The 22,982-nt window shown below is 40.2% G+C and overlaps 1 protein-coding gene and 2 non-coding genes across 3 annotated transcripts; 1 reads left to right on the forward strand and 2 right to left on the reverse strand.

Moving 5' to 3' along the window:
• Positions 1–5,953: 5,953 nt before the first annotated feature.
• On the reverse strand, positions 5,954–20,292 carry ehd4 (EH-domain containing 4). The gene is made up of 8 exons (XM_077731810.1): positions 19,831–20,292; positions 15,360–15,536; positions 13,174–13,271; positions 10,650–10,816; positions 10,442–10,575; positions 10,263–10,374; positions 8,891–9,055; positions 5,954–7,109 (listed from the first exon to the last, which is right to left on the reverse strand). Exons 1-8 carry the CDS (start codon positions 20,058–20,060, stop codon positions 6,552–6,554), a joined length of 1,641 nt encoding a protein of 546 aa, XP_077587936.1. The 5' UTR covers positions 20,061–20,292; the 3' UTR covers positions 5,954–6,551.
• Positions 20,293–21,660: 1,368 nt separating this feature from the next.
• LOC144206968 (5S ribosomal RNA) lies at positions 21,661–21,779 on the reverse strand. The gene has a single exon (XR_013328527.1). It is a non-coding gene; the product is annotated as a 5S ribosomal RNA (ribosomal RNA).
• A 684-nt stretch (positions 21,780–22,463) lies between these two features.
• Positions 22,464–22,582, forward strand: LOC144206934 (5S ribosomal RNA). Its single transcript, XR_013328493.1, has one exon. It is a non-coding gene; the product is annotated as a 5S ribosomal RNA (ribosomal RNA).
• Positions 22,583–22,982: the final 400 nt, after the last annotated feature.

Raw genomic sequence — 22,982 nt, forward strand, 5'->3', positions numbered from 1 at the left:
AAAGAAAATGAGATGAGACAAGAATTTAAGTATTAATATGTTATCAGTTTCCATGTTCTATTGTTGCATTCAAATATTGGAAATGTTGAAAAGTTGAATATTAGTGGTTTTCTAGGATTATTCATGTTCCAAGCTGCCGAATGAAGAGGACGCGGGGTATAGCCTGAATAATTTGCCATCCATTTGAAGGCTACAAGTAGACGACCAACCTTTAAGACACACCTATACCAAGAAATAATTTGGAGAGCCTACCATGCTTGTTTATAGGATGTATAGGAGGAAACCAGAGAAATCCCATGTATATGTGCCTGTGTGTATGTGTGTGTATATATATACATAAATGTGTATAGGAGAGAGAGGGGGAGAGAGAGAGAGAGAGAGAGAGAGAGAGAGAGAGAGAGAGAAAGAGAGAGAAGAGAGAGAGAGAGAGAGAGAGAGAGAGAGAGAGAGAGAGAGAGAGAGAGAGAGAGAGAGAGAGAGAGAGAAAGAGAAAGAGAAAGAGAGAGAGAGAGAGAGAGAGAGAGAGAGAGAGAGAGAGAGAGAGAGAGAGAGAGAGAGAGAGAGAGAGAGAGGGGGGGGGGGGGGGGGGGTATCCGTTTGGGGTTTCCTTACTTCGACGTTAGAGAAGAGCAAGGGCGCCCCCCAGGGGCCAGAAGAAAAATACGGTCATGCAGTAAAATGTAAGTGATCCAAAATATGTCCTTTTGCATTTACATAATCATAAAAGTGTATAAAGTATACATAATCATGATTTTTTTAAATATAAAAATCAAAGTGTTTTGGTTTAGTCTTGTGATTTCTTTATTCAATAATGTATGAATGTGATGAATTGGAAAAGTTTTGGAGCTGCAGTAGCGCCTGCTTCAGGTTAGTTAGAGCGTCTGCAAAGTAAGATACTGACATCAGGTGGCCAAAACATAAACTACATCCATCCCACAATGAGAGGAAAGTGATGAAAGCAAATAATTTTACGATTCAACGATTACATAGTGATGTCTTGATGTTTTGTTGTTGTTGTTGTTGCTGTTGCTGTTTTTGTTTTTCTTGTTTGAATGAAGATTTGACATGTGAAGTCAGTTTGGATTCAAAGTAAGAGACTCTTTTAAAGAAACTGATTTTTCTATTTAAAAGTCATACTTAGATAGAAACTTAAAATTGAAGTCAGTTGTAGTTATTATTTAAATCATTAAATTATGAGAAATTATCAAAATCATTTTTAAAATTGCAATTCATTATCATCCAGGGATCAACTATCTCCACAACAAATGTAACATTTAATTTAAATAAATTAGAATAAATATAAATAAAAACGCAGCCTGGCAAATAAGGGGTTAGCACCTCGGCCACACAGTGGGGGTCTTGGATTCAAATCCAGGACAGTCCACCTGTTTGCATGTTTTCCCCGGGCCTGCGTGGGTTTCCTCCTGGTACTCTGGTATAGGCTCCAGCACCCCCCGCAACCCTGATGAGGATAAAGCGGTTTAGAAAATGAGATGAGGCCTGATATAGAGAAAGAGAGTGAAAAGATTTGTCTGCTTTGCATATTAACCCTCATGTGTCCCCTGATCAATCACAGGGGGTCTTTCAAGAGAGTTGGCAACCCAATTAGCACCTGACAGACAGATCTTCAATTAACGTCTGTCAAGTTCTCTTGCTAAGCAGGAGTATGTCGCTCCTAGGTGCCAAGGTGTTATTATGTGCACAGCCCATTGGAAAGGCCAACCCTTTAAGACAGTGACTAGAATTCACTGCAAAAAAAGGTTGCTCTTTTATTTGTGCGATTGATGAACAGAGGAGTTACTTAAGTCTTTTGTTGAAACAACAGCTGTCCATCTGATTAGGAAGATTTGGTTTGTGCATGGCTTGAAAGCAGTTTTTGGTTAGGTACCTGGATGAGTGTCAGAGCATGCTAACTCTGGTCTTGATGAAGTCCATGACGTTGCTCTGCCTGGTTCCTCCCAATATGTGCTGCAAAAATAGGTGAAATCACAAATATTTATTCATTTCCATACTGCTTAACTGTGCAAGGGTCATGGGGGAGGGGGTGATGGAGCCTATCCCTGAATTGGTTGCCAATTATACGGCACAAGAAGATGGACAACCATTCATGCTCGCAACTCGTGGAAATGTATCCTGTTCAAACAGTCTACCATGCATTTTTGGGATGTGGCGTGGAAACCAGAGTGCCCGGAGAAAATCCACAGAGGCCTGGGAGAACATACGGCTTTCACAGGATTGAACCTTAAAACTGTGAGATGGATGAACTGACGACCATATCTTAATGGGTCACCCAAATCTCAAATATCAAACTGCAAGAATACAAGGCTAACTACTGCAAATATACAAGGGTAAATAACATACTAGAGGTTCTGTATCTCTTCCCGAATGGCAACATTCTGCAGGTGTGTTGGCGGGCATTGAGTTGGGTCCCCTGGTTGCCACATGAGTCCAGTCGCTTCTCAGCCAAATCCAGTTGCTTCATGAACTCATCAAACGTTCTCAGTCTTAATCTGTAATCCTCATAAAGCGTGATTTATGAGTGAGTGTGTGTGTGCGTATGTTAAGATTCTCTCGCTACGTTTGTCCAAGCCATGCAATGCAGAGAGTTTATTTTATTTATGGTGGCCAGAAACGGCTGTCGGGCCCTAATAGACAACTGCATTTCTTCACCTTTTCTTAGTGTGGGAACTCAATCTTTTATTTGCCAAACACCAATTTTTCAAAGGAGAACCTTTTAAATGGCACAACTATTCTTTTAAATTCCTCGCTCATCCTACTCCAGTCCTCCTCTTGCTCCTTAAAGTCCACCTCTTGTTGTTTACTCGAGATATCTACATCAGTCCTTCTTTGGATTGTTTCAGTACTTTCCATATCTGAAACTAGAGTTTCAGGCCTTCAATTAAAAAAAATGTTAAAGGTTTAAAAAAAGCAATTCCTAGACAAGTCCCTTTCTAGTTTCGGTGGAGTAACAAGCAAGCTGTTGCTTGCTTAGTCGAGACGGCATAGCAAGATATTCCCAGGTCATTCATGTTAAGAAGGTCCAAAATCTCTGTCGAGCGAAGACCGTCCAGTATCAACTGTGTCACAGTAGAGACCAGACACCATTAGACCTCTGCATGAAGATCCTACCCAAGCAGAGAAATCCTTCAAAAATCCGGCCCGGTGGCTAGATCCAGCTCATCACATCATTTTGCATGTAAATAATGTGCATCAACTTCGTGTTCCTTTCTAAAATAATACCTTTTGTTGTCCCCAATGAAAGCTCAAAGAATACAGAAATCAGAGAACCTATATTGTATTTTCTGCACTATAAGACGCAACTAAAAGACTTTTTTTTCTCAAAAGCCAGCCGTGCGATTAATAATCTAATGCGCCGTATAACTTGATCAATATTTGTTCATCATTGAATGAAATTCCCTATAGCACAGCTCCATTTAGTTGATGTATAACACAAGTCATAACCACTACTATTACTATTACAACTCCATCTAGTGCTGTGCTTCTCAAATAGCAAATTCCAAGAGGGGGAAATATAACAAAGCAAATGCATATGAAAACACACATCTGGAAGCAGTGCAACAAGGGGGAAAGCAATGAAAGGAAGCTAACATACAATTTGGAATTATTTAATAAGTATTGATGGACAAATTAAAATATATGATTCAGATATTTCTTAGACCAGCAGAGAAGGCCTTGAAGGCCCTGACGGCCCGCCACTGTGAGGGCTGCCCCTAGTTGGCTGGGATAGACTCCAGCACCTCCCTACTACCCAAGTGAGGACAAAACGGTTCAGAAAATTAGATGAGAAGAGATGAATTGATTGATGAAATGATGTTTCATCGTTGTGTCCAGAGGGTATAGCATGTTAAAAACTATGTGTGTGTTAAAAACTGTGTGTGTGTATATGTTGGGGGATTACATGTCACGTTTGATTGGTGGCAATCAGATCGCCACCTTGCTTCTCAGGAAGTTAATGGCAACGGGATTGTTCTCCAGGAAGTTGACCCTGAGTCTGTGGCGGCTAGGCGGCGCCAGCACTTTACCGGAGATTAGTTCCAACAGGCATATCAGAACCATATGGCTCTTGAGCTCTGTGTACAAATCCATCAGATCCGCCTTCTCCTGTACACAACGTACAGTTTAATATTATCCAAGGCTTTGAGCTACACTTGAACATGTTGACAATTAGTTTGACATATTTTGACATTTCCTTTCAAAATAAAATGTGGGATGTTTCCAAATGGAAGGTGACAGGTTATCCTACGAGAGAAGTCCTCGGCCAGACTTCCTGCAACTGTTGCACAACTTCCTGTTGGCAAAGGCAGAGAGGCTAAATGTGTCTCCAAGGCTTTGAGTTGACATTTTTGATGTATTTTAACGCTCCCAATAAAACTTTACCAGTTAAATTAACTTAGCTGTGTGTGTTAGAGGGAGGACTAGGAGGGCCAAAAGGAAAAAAAATACATTCATTCGCCTGACTTCGGTACAGACAAACATGAGAGGTATTGTGAATGCAAATGTAATTTCAATATTTATGACAACATGTACTCATTTTCAACACATTTATCCCCCTAAGGGCTCATGAGAGCTGGAGCCTATCCAGGTGGCTTGGGCCAAAAGGAAGACTACACCCTAAATCGGGGGTGGGCAAACTATTCCACAAAGGTCTGCAACGGGTGTGGGCTTTCATTCAAACCCATAAAGAGGACATCTTTTAACCAATCTGGAGTCCTACAAGTGCAATCAATCAATAGCAGTCAGGTGCTTCTTATTTTCCGAAAATATCATTGGTCAAAATGTCTTTGCTGGATTGATTGGAACAAAAAACTGAACACACAGGGGCCCTCTGGCCCGGAGTCAGTTGGAATAGGCTCCAGCACCCCCCGTGAGCCTAATGAGGATAAAGCGGTTCTGTTAATGAGAGATGTATATTGCGAGCCATTCGACAGACTTTGGTGCGGGCAAGCGCGGGCTCGATTCCCACACGGGGCGGTATATTGTGAGTGTAAATGTTCATCCGTCTCTCTTTGTGCCTTACAGCTGACTGGCGACCAGTCTAGGGTGTAGTCCGCCCTTCACCCGAAAGCAAACAATTATGAGGATGTGTGGTATGGAAGATGAATGAATGACATTAATTGAAGTTATTCAAGTAACAAAAAAAACATGTTTTCCGAAACTGCTTTGTTCTAATCAACCAATCAGAAGGCAGAAAAATATCATCATGTGATCTGTCCTTATACTGAGGACCAATTTAAATTGCCATTGGTTAAATGAAATAATAAGCATCATTCCAAATAACAGAATTATGATTGTAAAGATTAGGTTGACACAGAAAGATATTTTAGAATCTGATTGAACTTAAACAAGGTGCAGCAAATAGAAACATAACATAATGGATAGAAATACATGAAAATTATACATAGCATTTGACGTAATATTGTGTATGATTCCTCAAGAAAGGAGTCGGGTAGGATAAATTAGATTTTTGTTAACTGCTTTTAAATATATTTCCGTTGGCAAAGCTTTTATTGTGAAAAGGGGTGCAGAAGAGGAAGGCACACACGTAAAGAATGCACTTTCTCAAAGACCATTCCTCAAAGACCACAAAGAGGTTTTGGTGATCTTTTCATGAGAAAAAAACCTGGCACAATATGAGGAACAAGTTAAACAAGGAGGAAAGAGAATAGGAGGAAGAAGACCAATAACAAAAAAAGAAAATGAAAAGATCAAGAACACATGAGGAAAATAAACAATAAAGGAAAAGGAGAAGAAAAATTGAAAACCAAGAAGCCATCAAGATAAAAAACAAAAGTCAGAAGAACACAAAATAACAAGAAAAACAAGATGAACAAAATGAAGGAAAAAGAAGAAAATTTGGTATAAAAAAAATTAAGAGCAAGAACCAGAAGAAAAAAAATCAGGAACAACCAAAAAGACAAAAGAATATGAAGAACAACTTGGACAATGAGACAAAAACGATATTTGGAGAACCACGGCTTTGGTCCGAGCACAGGAAAAACTTTTTTTTGTGAATCATGAAGAACGGGTTCATCCCCAAAAAAATTCTGTGTGTATAGCATATAAAATAACAGAAGCATATTCCTGCCAAACCCCCCCAAAAAGGTTCATATGCTGTTTTTACATATTAGTGTCAGGTAAAACCTTGCGAAATATCATGTGAAATTGTGATAATGTATCATATAAAAACATGTGATGTAAGAATGTAAAATATAAAAGAATATTTGGACACAATTTCTGTACGATTTGGCAGTCAAATTGTTTATGCGCCCACTTTTTTTTTTAATCTTCCATTCCGCTTATCCTCACAAGAGTTATGGGATTATTGGAACCCATCCCAGCCAACTACAGGCACCAGGTGAAAGACAGTCTGAATCGGTAGCTAGCCAATTGTAGGTCACATTGAAAAGAGTTTGCATTCAATTCCCAAAAAGAATAGTATGTAAAAATGTCATCCCTTTTTATTTTTTAGTTTGGCAGCAATATGCTTCAATAGCAAATTAAAGCAGGTGCGCTCGGGATATTTAGTTATTTTAGTCTTCGGTGTGGTTATAGAGGGCATCAGCTTCATGGTGCTTGCGGTGGGCAGGTGGCACCAGGTGCAGTGGAAGCTCGGTAGGTAGCTCATAACCTTCCAACTTAACCTTGATGAGGTGCTGAGCTAGCGCAAACTCCTCATCGTCCAGACTTCCATCCTGGTCACAGTCAGCCAGCTTCCATATCTTTCCCAGCACGGTGTTTGGCAGACGCGAGTTCATCATCTCCTTCTTAGCGTTGACGCCGCTGATTTTGCCATTGACCGGCATGAGCGTGTAGAAGATCTCATCGTAGCGATGCTTGTCCCGACTCACGATCCAGTCCTCGGCATCGGCTCCGGCGCTGATGCCTTCCCCATAGCCGCGGCCGAAGGGCCCGTCCTGGGAACCCTCAAAGGCACCACCCGACACCATGGCCGGCGGAGCTTTAGACTCCTCTTCGCGGATCATTGCCATCAGACCGGAAATCTTGGAAGACAGCATTTTGTCCACCGATTCAATTAGTTTCATCTTCAGAGAGGGGAACTTGCTGAAGTCGTAATGCTGTAGCATGTCCTGGCGAAAAAAAGGAAAATTTGTGAAATCCTTAACTTACAAATTTAATTGATTTCAAAACTCTTTTCGTAACTTGTATTTTTTATAAGCAGAGTAGTACAGTGTTCCCTCAGTTATTGCGGTTAATGGGGACTGGGACCACCCGCGATAAGTGAATTTCCGCAAAGTAGGGATGCCCCTTCAAAAATGCTTAATTTTAATTTAATTGATTTTTATTTTGTTTATTTTACTTTAAACCTGTATACAGTACACCATATAGAATACGGGTAGAGACTGAAATTCATGTTATAACAAAAAATACGTTGTCTCAATGTAATATTTGTATTTTTTTTCCAATAAAAAACGCAAAGCTCTGAATCCGCGGTGGCTGAACCGCGAAGTAGCGAGGGAACACTGTACTTAATATGTAAATTCTGTAATTTGTTCCACAGTCCTAAAAAAAGCTACCAAATAAACCCTTTAAAAATGAACAAAGTGACCCAATTTTGTATAAAAAAAATGTAAGAAACACAAAAATTTGGGAAAATATGAGAAAAGGTTTCTTTATAGGACTAGGTGTTAAATATCCCTAATGTTCAGCACATCAATTGACAGAGATTGGAGATAACGTCTTACATGGGGTGGGATTTGGCTAGGATCACGCGGTGCCACCTGCACGCCACATCATCAGTTGTTAGCCCCACACGTCATTGGGTGTTTCAGCCACTTATAACAAGACACCCTCTGCAGAGGTTGGCCCACCACAGGATGATCAGCCCCAGGTGTGTGGCGCAAGGTGGAACCACGCGGTCACACCCCAAATCCCTCCGAACCATAGCTCCCTTTCAGGCCTTCAAGATGGACAAGGTCTGTGTCGGTGGACTCATGTCCGTTGGTGGATCCGTGCTTGGTTGAGCTTCGTCTGGGGTTCTGATACCCTGTGGACTGTGGTGAGTGTCCCGCCACTGGGCTTCACTCGACTTATTTGTCCTACCTCTGAGGAAGTAGTGGTCAATGCGAGGCCCCTCGCTAAGCTCTTCCAGGCACTTTTTCCTGCCCTGGTGGATCTTGAGACCCCTCTCTGATGTAACCTTTTCCCGGCCACAGATGCAGCTTTGTATCTTGTGTCCTGCCAGTGCTGTTACTCCGTCAACTGTTGTGCCGATCATCTGATTCGTTGTCGTTTCCTTTGCAATGTTCGTTACCGTGTGGTCCGCTGATGAGTCATCTTCCGCCCCCGCTCTCGCAGACTCCAGGGGTGTTTTTCCTTTAGAAATCTTCAAAGCAATAATTGGGTGGATCCAAGACACTGTGTAGTGAAAGGCTCCTGCCAGCAAGGGTAGCTAACCCTTGCCAGCCCCGTTGGGGTCTATTCCCTCCTGCCAGCAGTCTCTTCAGGCCGTCACCAGGTCTTTCCCAGGTTGTCAGCTGCCCTTTCGCAGCGGTCACTGGTTTTGACACCAGACATCAGGTTTCTTTATAGGACTAGGTGTTAAATATCCCTAATGTTCAGCACATCAATTGACAGAGATTGGAGATAACGTCTTACATGGGGTGGGATTTGGCTAGGATCACGCGGTGCCACCTGCACGCCACATCATCAGTTGTTAGCCCAGTTGTTAAGTATTGGAACATAGCCAATGAGAAAGCAACTCCACCATAACAATTTTAAACAAAAATACCAGATAAAAGAAGTATATTTACATTTTGGGTTATAATTGATTCTTTTACTTAGATTTTTATCTTGGGACAAAATGCTTCCCATTGAGGCTTGTTGTAGCCTGGATATTTTGTGTACATACCTGCATTTTGGTGACATTAGGGAAATCTCCTGGACTGATATGGTGCTCCCTCTGTAGGATGGCATAAATCTCCGGCAACCTCATGATAAGCTCCTCCTTTTTCTTCTCTCGCCCGAACAGTGATGGCATCTCCTTTTTCAAGTAACTGATGATGTAGGCGTGTACCTAGCACGCAGAAGGCAAACGGGACAAAGTTTATCTACGGGTGAGGGGTAGGAGTTGACACCAACCCAGTATTAAACAGACAGGAATGTCCTCCCGGTACATCGTGGGAAGGAAGGATACAGCACTTCATGCATCATGATCCACATATAACAGCAACGCCTGATTGCGTCAGCCGCTCCACCGACAGGAGACAAAGTGCAGGAACATACTGATAACGAGTCCACTCCGCATGCCGTTTGTTTTCACAGGAATATTACATGGCGCCAGCAAGTGAGCCGCCAGTCACCATCATGGAATGGAACATTGTGGGCATTCCACAAACATTTAAGGTATGTTTGGTGCCTCATTCCAATCAAGTTTAAATGGAAGGCCTGGCAGTGACTTATCAGGTTTCAGTGCAATTGATAGGAAAATACATATGGACTTGGAGGGATGGGAGCAATTGGTGCGTATGCATATACATACGCCTCTACATACGCGCCTACGTACGCGTCTACGTACACATGTACATGTATAGATACAATATCTATACAGTAATACCTCGACATACGATTGTCCCGACATATGAGCAATTTGAGATACGAGTAAAACTTCGAGCAAATATTTTTCTTGAGATACGTGACAAATTTTGGTATGCGAGCATGCAGCGGATACGAGAGGTAGCTCATAAGAACATCATGGGCACTGTCTTTCTGGTCACAGCTACCTCGTGTTATGTCTATATGAGCACTGGGCGGAGCGTTGCATTTTTCAGTGTTTTGGAGCTTGTTCATGAATACGAGAGGAGTACCACTTTCCAGGCAAGTTAAACGGAGCAATCATGGGGAAAGGGGTTAAAAAAAAACTAATAAAAAGTTTGGATTTCATTTACTGCGCGCCATATGATTGCTGCTGCGCAGAGAAGACTAGAGTAGTGCGCAATCGCGCACGCGCGCGGCTTAGAGGGAACATTGCATAGGAGCTCAGTCCCGGAATGCGTTAAGCTTGTATCTTGAGGTACCACTGTATAAAATGTTTGCCTATGGAAATAACCCTTTATATACCATCCATAATGGAGCCACAGTGTGCGTAGGAACCATGTGGGAGACACCTGGGATACAAGGGCCCATGTTAAGCCCACCTAGGCTTTTTTACATAAGGCAAATGTACAATAAACTTCAAATAATAAATTGCAAATAAACAACACGGTAAAGACATCCCATCTCACCTTAGCCAGCCTGGCTCGCTTGATGAGGTCGTTGAGTTTCCGCAGCGCCGCGTTCCTGGGAAGACTTTGAATGTCCCGAAAGAGATCCTGAGATTCCGCCTCAAAAAGACGCCTGAGGACCAAAGAGAGGTTGAATTTTCTGCTCGATTGCGTGATGGCCATATCGCACTGGACTATACCTATTCTCTGTATTCTGCAGAGGCTTGGCCCAGAAAGAACCCAAATAAACTCGCACCACCTCAGGTGTGTTGATCACTTTACCCAACGACCACATGAGGGCTCCGTATACTCGCATCAGCTGCTGTGTGTCCACCTGCAATACAACAGAACTGATTGAGAACGGATAGGGGAAGTTGATAATTAGAGGGCAATGGGGAGATTACTGACTTGATCTGCTTTGTTAAGGACCACCCTAATTTTGTCATCTTGTCCTTTGAGGGCTCGGATGGCCTCGGAGAACTCATCCGAGATGTCCAACTTGTGTGCGTCAAACAACAGAATGATTCTGTCTACTCGCTCACCAAACCAGCGCAGAACCTCAGCAAAGTCGTAACCTATGTACACGCACCAAAAAATATTTTGGTACTGGAATCAAAGGTTATGTTCCAAGACACAACAACAATCAAAATCTAACACTTTGTTACCAAAATATTTGCATTGCAGACCTGGATGATTATATAATCATCATTGTTGATCATGAAAATGTGAGGTGGATTTGGATGAGCAGTTTAATTCACAAAAGTTCTGTCGGACTAGAAAGCCAAAAGTCCCATGTTGATTTAAGACATTTATTAACCCAGTTGAACTAAACACATGACGAATCAATCACACCGCGAGAGAAATTTAGTCTACTGTCATCTGTTGAGGATCAAAAACACTATACAAAGTCCAGTAAAAAAAAAAAATAATAATAATTCTGGAATTCTGGAAACATTTTAATCACCATAAAATAAAATAAAAACACTAATGTCTATGACATTGAATTCGTAAGTCTCCATATAATACTTTGAGGGGAAAAAAACAAAAAAATTTGGGAAAACCTACACATGAAGTACTGCTGATTACACAACTGTTCATCTAATAAACCCAAAATTTCCACATGAACATAATCACTGATTAGGTTCTTAAATGGCTGTCAATTTACAGTTGGTTACTATGAAAATAGCTGCCATAGTAAGACTAACTAATTAGTTAGCATTACCAGTGAGGGGCTGCAAGTAAATAATAACGTTTTAGAATAAACATCTAATTCATGGAAATTGAGTTTCTGGTTCAAATAAATTGGACGTCTATCGCCGAAAATAGCAGGCATTCATTAAACTGCCAAATACAGTAATCCCTCGAATATTGCGGTTAATGTAGACCAGACATGGCCGCGATAATCAAAAAAAATCGCAAAGTAGTCTCACCCATATTATAACTACCTTTTTTTCCTTTAGTGCTAAGTCCTAGTAGCAAGAGTGACTTCCACTTACGGGTTTCAGCGTTTTTTTATGAATTAATTTTTTTTTTCAATTTAATTGATAGCAGAAAAAAAATTACGAAGAATTGAATTCACGATAAGTGAATTCGCAATCATCGAGGGAAGACTATAATCCCAACATTTTCTGTTTGTCATCAATAAATCAAGAGTGTGACAAAGACAACACTCTCCGGTGTCAGGTTTCATCAGTGTTTACTTCAGAAATCCTGTTGTTGACTTCACAGTTTCCATTTCCTCTTCTAAAGAAATGCTAGTTGTCAAAAATCCTGCTTCCCCTTTCAAACGACAGTGACACACAAACATGCGGCAACTATCGTCGCGTATTGACTCAAGAAAAACACACGCACTTTCATTCATTGTTTGTTGCTCCACAGACACATCCTGGTGTAGATCAGGACCTGCAGGCAGAGCTCGCCAATTGAAAGGCGTGGATCAAATTTCACTTGCTTGATTTTGCGATGTCATCACTCAGCTTGACTTTGTAATTGTGAGACTCGACTACATTAATGTCCTTTTGTAATTCAATTTCTAGCCAACTGAATGTTTCCAGATGACTTGAACCCTTCGCCCCCATGACTCCACCCATCTTGCTGAAGCTTTAAACTGATGATGTCATTACACAGCAGAGCACCAAAAAGCCACTCGGTTTGGACTCAATAGCGTCTTTCAGGCATTGAGAATATCGAAGAGACCCACCGGTGTGTCTAAAAGCATAGCATTGAATGCTTCTCTTTCATTGGTATTGATTTTGATTCTTCCAATTTAAATGAATTGAACATTTAACACCATCAATGGCAGTCAATGCCCTAATTGTTTAATTCTCTAGGTCAGTGTTTCCCAACATTTTTTGAGCTGCGGCACTTTTTGCATTGAAAAAATCTCAAGGGACACCACCATCTGAAAATCTTTTAATTTAAAACTATGTTGTCTAAATTAACAGTAGTCATTCTCATCAACGTTTTTTTCAGCAGGAATGACATAAACCTCCAAAATTAGAAAAATAAGCAACAAAATGACTTTTTCACAATTTATATATACATATAATAATAGTATAATCTATAATTTAACATTCATCATATTTTGATTTGAACCTTGTAACAGTTCAATTTTAATCTCATTATATTCATATTAATTTTCTCTCTGAATATTACATTGTATTATGCTCTAGGTTAGGTATTCAAAATAATAGGTAAATTTTTTTTTTTGTTTACCTGTGTTGCAGTTATATATACATCCATTCATATAAAATATGTATAATTAAATTAGAAATATTACATAAAATAAATTTAGGAATATTACATTCATTCATTCATTTTCAATTAAAAAAAAACAACAAAAAATGATTTTATAAAATGATAATAAATTATTAAAATAATAATGCATAGAATTAATACTCATTAAATAAATCAAATAGATAAAAGCACAAACCTCTGCTGATGCGCTGCTTTTCTCCGGAGAGAATCCCTGGTGTGTCAATGATGCTGATGCTTTGAAGAACCTGATTAGGCATCTGTGAGCAGATAAACCTAAACACACATATAAATCAATGGTGAGGTTTTTTTTAATCAGCTCATTCAACAGGCGACTAACTAGCGGTAATTTCATCTCATTTTTCTGAACCGCTTTATCCTTACTCGGGTCGTTGGGGGTGCTGGAACCTATCCCAGCTGACTTCGGACCACAGACCAGAAGACACTGTGAATTGGTGGCCAGCCAATCGAAGGGCACAAGGAGACAAAGAACCATTCACGCTCACACATAGGGACAATTTAGAGTCTCCAATCAGCCTACCACGCATGTCTTTGTAATGTGGGAGGAAACCGGAGTACCTGGAGAAAACCCACGTAGGCCCGGGAAGAACATGAAAACTCCACACAGGTGGACCCACCTGGATTTGAACCCAGTTCTAACCCTAACCCCTAACCCCTAACTCTAACCCTAAAAAAGCATAAATAGTAGTAAAAAAGTATAAAAAGTCCCATCCCGGCCGGCTAAGTGAATTCTAAAATATTGCACAGAATTTTAAAATATTGCACAGATTTCTAAAATATTGCACGGATTCTAAAATACTGCACAGATTTCCAAGATATTGCACATTATTATTGCACACCCCAAAGTTATTGCACAGAAAGGAAAAACAAAACCAGACAGCATTGAGCCACTGCACCCTCTTGGTTCCATTTCTAAGGACCTTTAATTTATAATTGTGGTAATTGAGAACTGGCGTCCACTTCTATTAAATCTTAATATTGCGGCATTCATGACCCAAAATATGATGTCCACATATGTGGACACCAGGGCGTTATGAAGTTAAGATTTTTTTTTAAATGGAATCTCTAGTACTCAGTTGGCAGTTAGTTAAGTCAATTTTCTCTTGAGCACAATTTCATACTTTTCGGGAAGCAGTTGTCGGTTAAACAAAAGAAAAGAAATCTGAAAATTGTGACCTCCTGCTCAACTCACATGGCGACCATAAATCATATGGCAGTCGAGTGGCAGGCGGGAAAAAACAAGAGTTTGCTGCCGCTGCATGTGACGCACAAACGCTTCCCCCCAGGAACAATTGTTACAATAGCATCTTATTTTTGGGGTGGTGTCTAGAGGGGAGCTCTCTAGTACAAGATAGGTGAAGGAACGCCCAGATTTCCGGGACAAATATTTCTGGATGTAGGAAACGCAGTTCAGACTTAAGCTGTCAGCTAAATTTAAAATCCTGGAATGTGCACAGTGAAGTGTGAGGATGCACAGTGATGATGTCCCTTCCTTTGCGTGCACACAAGTATTTATTTTGATAGTAGATTTACCAGTTATTTGTGACACTTCAAATGTTTGACTCTTATATAAATTACAAGTAATTTTCTAAAATTTTACTGGGAGCTTCACATTTTAGCTTGAAATCTGCAGTGAAACTAACAAACAGCAAAAGGAGTATGAAAGTTATGTAAGTCTATCATTGTTTTAAATAAATGAATCAAGGACTATATCAATCGGACAATACTTTTTTAATTAAAATGAAAAATGTTTGAAATACAATTAAAAAGATTTTAAAATACAGTAATACCTAGCTAGACATGCAAGGAATTTGAGAAATGAGTAAAATTTTGAGCAAATATGTACCTTGAGATACGAGAGAAATTTTGGGATACGAGCATTCGAGAGAGCCAGGTGGCCTTGGCCACCAGAGGTTGCATATGATTTCAGCGCCGCATTTCCCTCATGCAAAGATCTCTACGAGCACTGGGCAGAGCGTTTCGATGTTTTCTGAGTAAATCAACATACGAGCTCACCATTAAACTTGTATCTCAAGGTATGATTGTACAATTGTCAATTAATTTGATTAGTTAACTGATTAGTTCAATCATCACACTTTCACAAGTCCTTCCCGGCTGTGCTAACACTATTACAATGAACTCAAAACTTAAATTTTTCGTCAACTATTTTGTTACTTTTTTATACAAATAACTTTTGACTGATCTCACTTAAAATACACGAGCAACATTTTGTTAAGCTATCAGTGCTTATATTCACCCTCACTTGGGCAGTTTTTTTCTGTCCTCTGATTGACGAGTTTCAATAAACTACTGTGCGTACGCAATGCTCAACACGTTGCTTACCTGTTGAGGAATGAATTTCCAAAAGCATTGAGCTTCCGGAAGGGCTTTTTGGGGTCCACCACCAGGGCATTGCCAGGGACGACACCTTCATTGTCACCATACATCACAGCAATGAAGCCGTCAGTAGTGGGCTCGGGTCCTATCCGCATACCCGGAAAGTCTTGTTCCAGAAGATACCTGCCAAAAGAGAAACAACCTGTCAGCATAATATAGTGGTACCTCTACTTACGAAATTAATTAGTTCCAAAACTTGTTTCCTCACTTGAATTTTTCATAAAGAGTAGTATTTTATATGCAAATTCTCTAATAGTATGTCCTCATAAAAACCACCGAATAAAATCTTGAAAAATGATCCTAGTGTCCCATTTTTTTTTACAAAAGACATGGAAAGCATGCAAAACGAGAGAAAATGAGATTGATTTATTAATTTATTCAAATGAATGAGAAGCATGCAAAATCATTTTCTATTCGTGTAGGTTCATAAGTGTAAGGAGGAAGTTAACGTCAAGAGAGCCATGACATTATGTTCTTCACAAGTGTATGTAAACTTTTGACCACAACTGTAGCAGTAGTTGTCAGTAATTAAGAGTAAACAGATCTTTGAACACAAATTATTTTACTATGATACTCCCAGGTATTTCTCCAAACAGTCCAATAACCTATTAATGACAACTCAAACACATAGCGATATCATAGGCTCAGCAAGCTTCCTTTTGGCATAATTCCTCATAATCCTTCTGATTCCCATGACTCACAGCATTCCAGCAGAACAGGGTGGGGCCTCAGTAGTGGTGTACGTCCACATATTACAAAAGGACCTCACTTTCTCTGCAGTTTGGATCTGCAGATGGTGTCTTGCCAAAAAATGTTACCACATACACACAAAAACAAAGTTTCGATTCCTCCGCTTAGTCCACAAAAACATTCCACCTTCTGTTCACTCTTAGTAGTTAGTTACATTAAAAATAATGGTATAAGTTTTCTTGTGTATACTTCTTTGAGTATTCAGTGAAAAATTATCTCCCATTCACGGATGCCTATTCCTCTCTGACTGCAAGAGGCTGCTGATAACTGTCATTCCTAGGGCCTTTGTAGTGACCAATCCCAGTGCTTTCTACTCAAAATGGTTTGGATGTCTATCTATGAACATCCTCATTCTTGCATTTTCTCATCTGAAATAATTCCAAAGATATTCATTTACTTGGGCGGCCCGGTGGATTGAGTGGTGACCATGTCAGCCTCACAGCTCTGGAGTCCTGGGTTCAAATCAAGTTCGGTCCACCTCTGTGGGGTTTGCATGTTCTCCCTGGTCCTGTGTGGGGTTTCTCTGGGTGCTCCGGTTTCACCCCCACATTCCTAAAATGTGCATTCTTGCATGATAGGAATTGCCCCTTCGTATGGGTGAATGAGTTTGAATGTTTGTCCATCTGGTTGTGTTATGGATTGGCCACTGATACAGGGTGTCGCCGCGCCTCTGGCCCGAAGTCAGTTGGGATAGGCTCCATCAACCCCTGCTACCCTAATGAGGATAAAGCGGTTCCGAAAATGAGATGAAAGATATGAGATCTTTTTGGAAAGGAAAAAAAACACTCAATTTAAATCTTCCCAACATTCTGTTCTGAGATGAAGTGTTCAATATCTGACGACTTGCAACCTTCCCATGTGGAGTTGGAATTTCATGACTGTGTGGGTTTTCTCTAGGTATATTGTGGTTTCCTCACACATCACAAAAACATGTTTGGTAGATGATTTAATGAATGAATCTGTGTACAGTTTCTTTCTTTCATATACATACACCAACAGAAAAGCTTCCAGCACCTGGTATGCCCAAATTGTGTCCTATCTAAGTACTAACAAGGCTTCAAATTCAAAATTGGGCGTTTTCAGGGTAATATGGCCGTAAGCCGACAAAAGCTCCTGAATGTTAAGTTTCTGAAGAACTGACGTGTAACCCATCAGGCGGTCACCCAAAGTATAATAGAGATTTGGCCCCGTTTCCCAACTGGTAAAGGAACTATTAAAAAATGTTTCGATTAGCAGCATTAGTAAAGCGCTACGCTTCGAGGCAGATGTTGGGGAGATGCTGGTAGTGCAGTTTACCCAGCCCTCTAGGAGGCCATGTTTTTGAGCAAAGGTAGCCGATGAGAGGGTGTTCTCTCTATCTTTCCGTAGGATTTCTGGGTTCTCCGGTTTCTTCCCACATCACAAAAACAAGCTCGGTCGATGATTCAACAAATGAATGTGTGTGGTTTCTTTCTTTAATATACACTAAGCAAAAAGCTTACAGCACCAGCAACTTTCAGCATTATCTTTGATGGCAATAGAAAAGAAGGAAGAAAGAAAGGAGGACGGATATTGTGTGTAGTTAAAAAAAAATGGTGAGTAAATTGTGGCTATATTCCTGAATAATATTTCAATTGTGGGCCCAGTTCTGATATCTGAAAAGCTCTAGTGTTTGTATTTAGTGTTTGTATTTCATTAAATGCTGCTCGGAAGTGGAATTTACCCCGTTTTAGTGCAATTTTTGCCGTTTACCGGCAGACGTTGGGGGGAAAGTTATGGTTACGATGATAAGGAAATGTGTTATTAGCTTAGTTAGCAATAAAGGCTAACATTGAACATGAATGCAAAAGGACAATAACACAGATACAAGCAAATTCTCCCTGGCGTTTTTTTTAATGCCTAATAAGTATCTGTGCACAGAGAGCAGCCTTATTGATATTGTCATTAACTCATCGTCCACATTCGAGGACAGCCTGTCATATTTTTCTAACTTGATATCAAGGTGTTTCCCCATTATATGTAAATATTCTGAAACCGTTGCAAAAATCTAAAAGCTGTTATCTTGCGTTATTTTATTTATTTCAGATTGCACATATTTTTGTTTGAAGGCAAGTTTATAAAAATAAAAATGCCTGTCAACATTTCTGCAGGGTTTCAAATTTGATACAAAAACAATAGGTATTGTTATAATCATCGATAGACTGATTCATTTTTTTAATCATGATAACATATTTTGTCATATCTCCCAGCTCTAGATCACACTAACTTCACTTAAAATACCTCAACTTTTCCACTGTTCTAACATTTTTAATGTCATTTCATTAAATAATTCACTGACTACTCCCTGTCCCAATCTAAATGAATTTGGGGATAAAATCATCCCTAAAACATGAAGTGGTTTTGAGGTCTATTACTGTCAATGTCAGCAAAAGACTAAATCAGGCCCTGTTTACAATGTTTTGCAATGAGTCCAGCAACGGTTGTGCTTGTGTTTCAAGTGCACACATGACATTCAGGAAGTGCTGACAATAGGGGTGTCAACAACGGGAGGTCTGTCATCAAAACCAGAAATTGACACCGAGAGGTCATTGAGGCCTGAAAGGAGTGTTCGAAACTCGCATGTCTGCTTGCACGTGTGCTGACAAATATGCGAAAAAGTTGACTTTCATGGGGAAAAAAATGTTTTAACAGATGGGATAAGCTCCAGCACCCCTGTGACTCTAATGAGAATAAAGCCGTTCAAAAAATGAATGAATGAATAAATGAAACGTCATTTAGGCTTGAAAGGAGTGTTCGAAACAAGCATGCACATGTGCTGAAAATATGTGAAAAAGTTGACTTTCATGAAAAAAAAGTTTATACAGCTCAGATAGGCTTCAGCACCCTACGCGACCCTAAAAAGGATAAAGCGGTTCAGAAAATGAAAGAATGAACAAAAGGTCATTGAGGCCTGAAAGAGGTGTTGGAAACTCGCATGTCTGCTTGCACGTGTGCTGACAAATATGTGAAAATGTTGCATTGCATGGAAAAAAAAACTGTTTTTACAGCTGGGATAGGCTCCAGCACCCCTTGTGACTATTATGAAGATAAAACGATTCAGAAAATGAATAGATAAAAAGGTCATTGAGGCCCGAAAGGAGTGTTGGAAACCCGCATGTCTGCTTGCACGTGTGCTTATAAAATATGTGAAAAAGTTAACTATAAGAAAATGAATGAATAAAAACTCATGAGGCCAGAAAGGAGTGTTCGAAACCCCCATGCGTGTTGACAAATATGTGAAAAAGTTGACTTTCATGAAAAAAATATGTTTTTACAGCTGGTGTTGAAACTGGTCAGTGAAATCACGTGACTTCACCGCGCGCGCGCGCACACACGCACACAAAAAGCTTAATGAAAAATATCATTTGTGAATAGCTGGCATTTAAAAAATATGTTTACGACTGGAATTAGTACTGATTTATTCAAGTGTTTGGAGCGTGTGGGGCGTGTTTGATAACCTGAAGAAGCATGCGAATTTGCGGAAGTCCTCGACGCTAAAGGAAATAGATTTAAAGATTTATTCAGAGAAAACACGGGTTAGACTTTTACGACGCATTTTGTTGATTTGTGCCCCATTACCAAAACGACAGTGAAAAAGAGCTGACTTAAAACTGAGAATTTCCCCACGAAGTCTGTCGTTTTCCCCTACCTGATGAAGGTGGTCTTCCCGGTGGAGTACTGCCCAACAAGCAACACCATGGGCTTGCTTTGAAAATCGGCCGGCTCTAAGGCAGGCGAATGGAAGTCATGAAAGAGGTAAGTCTCTTCCAGAGGCAGGAGTTTCTTGCTATAGAGGCTCTGGAGCCCCTCGGTGACGGTTTGGTACATCTCGCCTTCCTTGTTGCGACCGGCCTGATCCTGCTTCACCCAACTGAACATCACCGAACGAAGCAGGAAGACCACCACAAGACAGAATTATAGCTTTTTAAAAAAAAGGAAAAAAAGAAGAAGCAGCCCGCGTGCCACGGGATACAACTTCCTTCTTCTCCGACCTTCACCCGCACTGTTTGCGGACAACTGGGACTTATTGGGCCACTTGTGCACCCGCATAAACAGTGCCGCCTCTGTCACAGCGTGCCCGCGCACGTTCTACCTGCAGGAGGGGCAACGCCCTTCTCAACCCCCATTACTGTTTAAAAAAATCTTTACCACTTATATAATACATGTCGGAGAGACAGATGTAATAGTTTCAAATTTTAAAAGGGGTCTTGGCGTCCCCTAGAGGACACATTGGTACAAATATACACACATGATTACGCATTTTAACCTCTTAAGACCGATACTCATTGTTATTTTCTCTTTGATATTTAGGCTGATTGGGACCTAATGAGTGTAAAAACAATTAATTATCTTTTTGCATGATGTAATTTATGAGAAAATTATGTCCACATGATAAGTGAACGCCAGGTCCTTGTAGTCCAAAATTTAACATTGTAGTTTTCTGACAACCAAAATGTGATGTCCACACATGTGGACGCCAAGTCTTCAGAGGTTAAGTCTCATTATTTCATTCATCTTCTGAATCCCTTTATCCTCATTAGGGTACTGGAGCCTATCCCAGCTGACTCCAGGCCAGAGACAGGGGACACCATAAAATCGGTGCCCAGCCAATTTTGGGGTACAAAGAGACAAACAATCATTCACGCTCATCCTCACCCCGAGGGGCAATTTAGAGTGTCCAATCAGCCTACCATGCATTTTTTTGGAATGTGGCAGGAAACCAGAGTACCCAGAGGAAACCCACACAGGCCCAGGGTGAACATGCAAACTCCCCACAGGTGGATTAACCTGGATTTGAACCCAGATTCCCCACCTGAGGCCCACGCTTACACTGCTGAGCCGCCGAGTCGCCAGGCCGATATATTATGAATTAATTTATATTTCTCCATGGAAATGAACCACCAACTCTCCCTCTTAGCAAGGATTAATATTTTAAGTGTGGCTACATATCGCTCCACTTCTTACACCAATAAAACCGCATAACTATAAAATGCATGCTAATCAAAACTCCAAATACATTCATTATTGTGCCTCGTGTTGCATATAAAAACCAGTTGTTTGAAATTAAAAATACCCAAAAATCACAGCTTTGTTGCAAGATTTGGACATTAAATTGTCACTGCAGTTTGTACATCATTTTCCATAATAATTTTTGCACGTTTTTCCATTGGTTAAATATAAATAAAGTTGTAATTAACATGTCCACCGAATATCCACTTCAATATTAAAATCATTACAAAAAAAATACAGTTGATTTCAGATATCAATTGCCAGGCCGAAACAAACAGACAAAAAACTTAATACTTAATTCTTCCCAAAAATGTGTGCAGAATCTTTTTGACAGTTTTGAGATCAAGTGTTACAACTGTGGTGGGTTTGTACCTTTCTGGTTGCCTCCCACATCACAAAAACATACTTGGTCGATTATTAAACGATTGGATGTGTGCGCTTTCTCTCATTTACATCGACCAAAACAAAAAGCTTACAGCACCTGGTATTCCCAGGCGGTCTCCCATCCAAGTACTAACCAAGCCCGACCCTGCTTAGCTTCCGAGATCGGACGAGATCGGGCGTATTCAGGGTAGTATGGCCGTAAGCCGTCGGGTGCTTTCGAAAATACTTATTTAAAAGTTGAAAACCAAAACAGACTCCAAAAAGCCTCCTAGAGTAATTATCAGATTCACCCCTGATTCGTGACCAATAGAGGCTCTTAATAGCAAGTATTTTCATAATTCTTTATTTCTCTCTTTCTCTCTCTAATTATATATATTTAAATTATGAAATATATAATGATAAGCAAACACCCAGATACAATATCTATTGGTATTATATCTTGTTTTTAGGATTATACGCGATGTCAACCCAGTCTTCAAAATTTTAAATAAGTATTTTTCAGAGTCTCTTGGCTTACGGCCATACAACCCTGAACTGAAATGTGCTGTAAGCTTTTTTTTTCTTTGGGTCGGTGTAAATGAAAGAAAAGAGAGCGCACACACATTCAATCGTTGAATAATCGTCCAAGCATGTTTTTGGAATGTATGAGGAAACCAGGGCAAACTCATGCATAGATGGGGAGACCACCCTCTCATCGATTGTCTTCGCCCAAAAATAGGTGTTAACTCAGGACTGCCCGGGTTGACTGCACTGCTAGCCTCCAACATCATCCGCCTTTGAGCTGATCACATTTCTTATGCTGCCGGTCGAAACATTTTTCTCTATGCTCTAGATTGGTCGCCAAAAAGTGGTAAACTTTTAAATAGGTATTTTCAAGATGGTCACTCGGCTTACGGCCATACTACCCTGAATACGCCCGATCTCGTCCGATCTCGGAAGCTAAGCAGGGTCGGGCCTGGTTAGTACTTGGATGGGAGACCGCCTGGGAATACCAGGTGCTGTAAGCTTTTCTTTTTGTTAGTGCAAATGAAAGAAAGAAAGCGCACTCACATTCAATCAATTGAATAATCGACCAAACATGTTTTTGTGACGTGGGAGGAAACCAGAGTGAAACCGACACATGCTTGAAAATTTCCCCACACATTTTTGGTAAGAATTAAGTGGAGTGTTTTTTGTTTGATTGTTTAATATTGTTGTGCAAAATTCTTATGGTAAATGATCCACAAACTGTAGTGACAATTTAATGTTAACATTTTGCAAGTAAGCTGTGAAATTGGGCTATTTTTAATTTCAAACAACTGTTTTTTATGTTCAACATGATGCACATTAATCAATAAATGTTGAGTTTTGATTAGCATGCATTTTATAGTTATGTGGTTTTACTGATGTAAGAAGTGGAGTTATATG

Source organism: Stigmatopora nigra, chromosome 13 (genome assembly GCF_051989575.1).
Source record: "Stigmatopora nigra isolate UIUO_SnigA chromosome 13, RoL_Snig_1.1, whole genome shotgun sequence".
NCBI classification, from domain to species: domain Eukaryota; kingdom Metazoa; phylum Chordata; class Actinopteri; order Syngnathiformes; family Syngnathidae; genus Stigmatopora; species Stigmatopora nigra.